Raw genomic sequence first — 2,948 nt, 5'->3', positions numbered from 1 at the left:
AGAGCGCACAGTAGACTAACACCGGCCCTTTTTAAAGGACAAATGCTTTAAAAAAAAAAAGCATATTCGTATAAACGCGCATCATATTAAGCATCCAGCCTGACAGAATTTGCAGACAGATCTCTTTGTGAAAACGTAAGTGGACAGTGTAAATTAGTCCTTATATCTGTCAATGTTGGGTTCTCGGATAAAGGTACAACCACCTATCCAGACCGTTCTTCGACATGTCTGTTCCAGGATATGAAAGAAGACAATCTTATAATCAGCTCTGTAATGACGCTTGTCGCGTGTTAAAGCTTTCTATGTACTCCAGTTATGTAATCGATGACTTTAGACTACATATCAGCAGCCACTACTATACCACTATTTTATAGAACTACCGCTACTAACCAACAACATGGCCGCCTCCGCGGCAGGGACAACTACTCCCTATTTCGCTAGATTAAGGTAATAGGTTACCGGGAGGGGAAGTGACGTCACACACGGAGACCCGACTGTATACAGTGCATTTTCAAGTGATTTCCGGCGGCTGAGAGTGCGGTGGCGGGAAGGAAAGCGAATGTCCGGTGACGCACAATGGCTGACACGTTAGAATTTAACGATATTTATCAGGAGGTCAAAGGATTTATGGTAAGACATTTTCTGAGTATATGAACTAATGAGGATGGACTAAAGCTGTTCTGCGCATGGCAGCTGGTTTACTCAGCCCCACGCGTGCGAGAATTTTCTAAATGTCGTCGGCCACAGAGTAATTGCCTAACTGAGCTAATCACACCGGGTTTATTCATACATGTCTTCTCCGGTATGTTGTGTTAATGCACAATGGGGGTAATGGGCAGTGTGCCATTGTATCACAGTTGCTTAAAGTGACATGTATCTTATTTGTGCATCACTTGGCCACAGATCTCCAAATCATCTCAATTTGTGCTGACACTGTACTTATTTCTGCAGGGTGGCTACTTTTGTTTCCTGTGTGTGTGTTGTAAAGTAGCCACTTCTCCAAGCTCACTCCCATGATGGACTACAATCTCAATACAATTTTGTCAACTAAATGTGAGATTGTAGTCCATCACGGGAGCAAGCTTGGAGTGGTGGCTACACAGAGGGTCCACGGGAACAAAGGTAGCCACCCTCCAAAAGGAAGGACAGCGCCAATTCAGAGATGATGTAAGGATCTTCAACTGAGTGATACACAAATAGTGTCAAATCCTTGTATTCATTTATCATGAAACAGCGTCGCATATATCCAATATTCAATATTTCGGGGCCACGCAAGGTACCTTCGTCAGGGTGACATAGTTTTGGTCACTGTCGCCCTGATGAAGGGTCCCTGCGTGGCCCCGAAACGTCATTTATTTGAAATACAGCGTTACAGACAAAGTTTACGTCACAATAAGACGGTACTGGAACGCGGGCAGGGAGGGGACGGTTAGGGTGATACTTTGAGACAAGGTCTGATGTATATCTGGGGGCAGAGATTTGGGGTGACTAGTGCATGTTTGAGTGGGGTAGGAAAGATTCCAGTAGAGAGGGAAAGATTGAAAATGTGGGTAAGAGAGTCTAGGATAGAGCAAGAGGGTGACCGAAGTAGTTTTGAGGGAACAGGGTCCAGGGGGCAAGTGGTGAGGTGGGTGTCAGAGAGAAGCTTTGTAACCTCCTCTGTGGTGACAGGGTCAAAAGAGGAAACTAACAAGTGTGATGGAGGATCAGGTACTATAATAAAAGGGGCAGTTGACTGGACAGTGGCGATCTGATCTCGAATTGTATCTTTTTTGTTTTTGAAATGAATGGCAATGTCCTGGGCAGTGAGTGATTTAGTGGGTGGTGGAGGACATAGAGACTTGAAGGTAGAAAAGAGTTGACGAGGTCTGGATGAGAGCTACCCCCGCACTGCAAGCGTTAAAGTTCTCGTTTTTGCCTAGGAGCAGAACATAACATTCTATTCGCCTGATTCTCACAGCCACCCTGCTCTTAGACCGGCCCCTGAAGCCCTCTCCCTTTCTGCTCCAACGGTTTAAGTATCCTTGAGTCATCACATACTTTACGTGTATAGGATGTGAGGACGCCAAGGGACATACCATCGCTGGAGCGGAGGATGAGACCAGCTGCAAGGACGGCTCCGAGGTTCAGGTCAGTATATCTTTATTTTCGCTCCTAGACAAAAACAAGCCCCATGGTATGGTTATGATCAGTTTTTCCTGAAGTCCTTCATAAAAGCAGAACTCTGGGCAAAACGGATCCTAATCCTTGCAGCGCAGCTTCCCCCACACTACAAGGGTTAAAGTAGTATTAAACTCTCAAACTTTTTTCAATAATTAATCCAGATCAAACACATATGCATTGCCCGACAAAGCATTGCTTTACATTTTTGCCTAAGCACTTACAATCATCATGTTTCTGAACAGCTGCTTCCAAGCCTCTTGGCTCTGCTTCCCTAAACTTCCTTTCCAGTACAAGATCGCAGGGCAGTGCAGATTCCAGCAACTGTTCATCTACTAGCTTGGAGGAGGGGTGTAGCTTGATTTGCTGTGTCTGTACAGACATACACAACTTACCAGCACACACAAGGGTGACTGCATAGCACTGCTTGAGAAAGGAAACAGAAAGTCAGGACCAGTACTCAGGGGACCGGCTGATTCTGTAGGAAACTAAAACTTTCAAACTTTAAGAAGCATCATCCATTATGAGTGATTTCATCAGCATTTGAAATGGCTTAAAATTCTTTTGACTTTATTGTCACTAAGTGCTCGTTTTGTCTAGGGAGCTAAAAAAAAGAAAAAAAGTTATATTCACCCGAACCGAGATCCTGGCTGGCTCCTACACCGCTCCCTTCAGCCTGTGCTCTTCTTTGCTCCAGAGATGGTATGTCCCTTGGCGTTCCTCACGTTCTATACACTGTAAACGTGATGACTTTCAGGACAGTAGACCACTGAAGCGGAAGGGGGGGG

At 45.1% G+C, this 2,948-nt stretch overlaps 1 protein-coding gene across 1 annotated transcript in view; it reads left to right on the top strand.

The window, feature by feature from the left end:
• Positions 1-510: 510 nt before the first annotated feature.
• SSRP1 (structure specific recognition protein 1) overlaps positions 511-2,948 on the top strand; it is a 64,893-nt gene continuing 62,455 nt past the window's right edge. Inside the window, exon 1 of the mRNA XM_018568624.1 lies at positions 511-630. Within this exon, the coding sequence (XP_018424126.1) occupies positions 577-630 (54 nt within the window). The 5' untranslated portion in view covers positions 511-576. The remainder of the gene's footprint in view (positions 631-2,948) is intronic.

The sequence above is a fragment of the Nanorana parkeri genome, unplaced genomic scaffold (assembly GCF_000935625.1).
Source record: "Nanorana parkeri isolate BGI_ZX_2015 unplaced genomic scaffold, ASM93562v1 scaffold1220, whole genome shotgun sequence".
Taxonomy (NCBI): Eukaryota; Metazoa; Chordata; class Amphibia; order Anura; family Dicroglossidae; genus Nanorana; species Nanorana parkeri.
The sequence above is the reverse complement of the archived record's forward strand: the minus strand, read 5'-3'. Positions and strand labels throughout refer to the sequence as shown.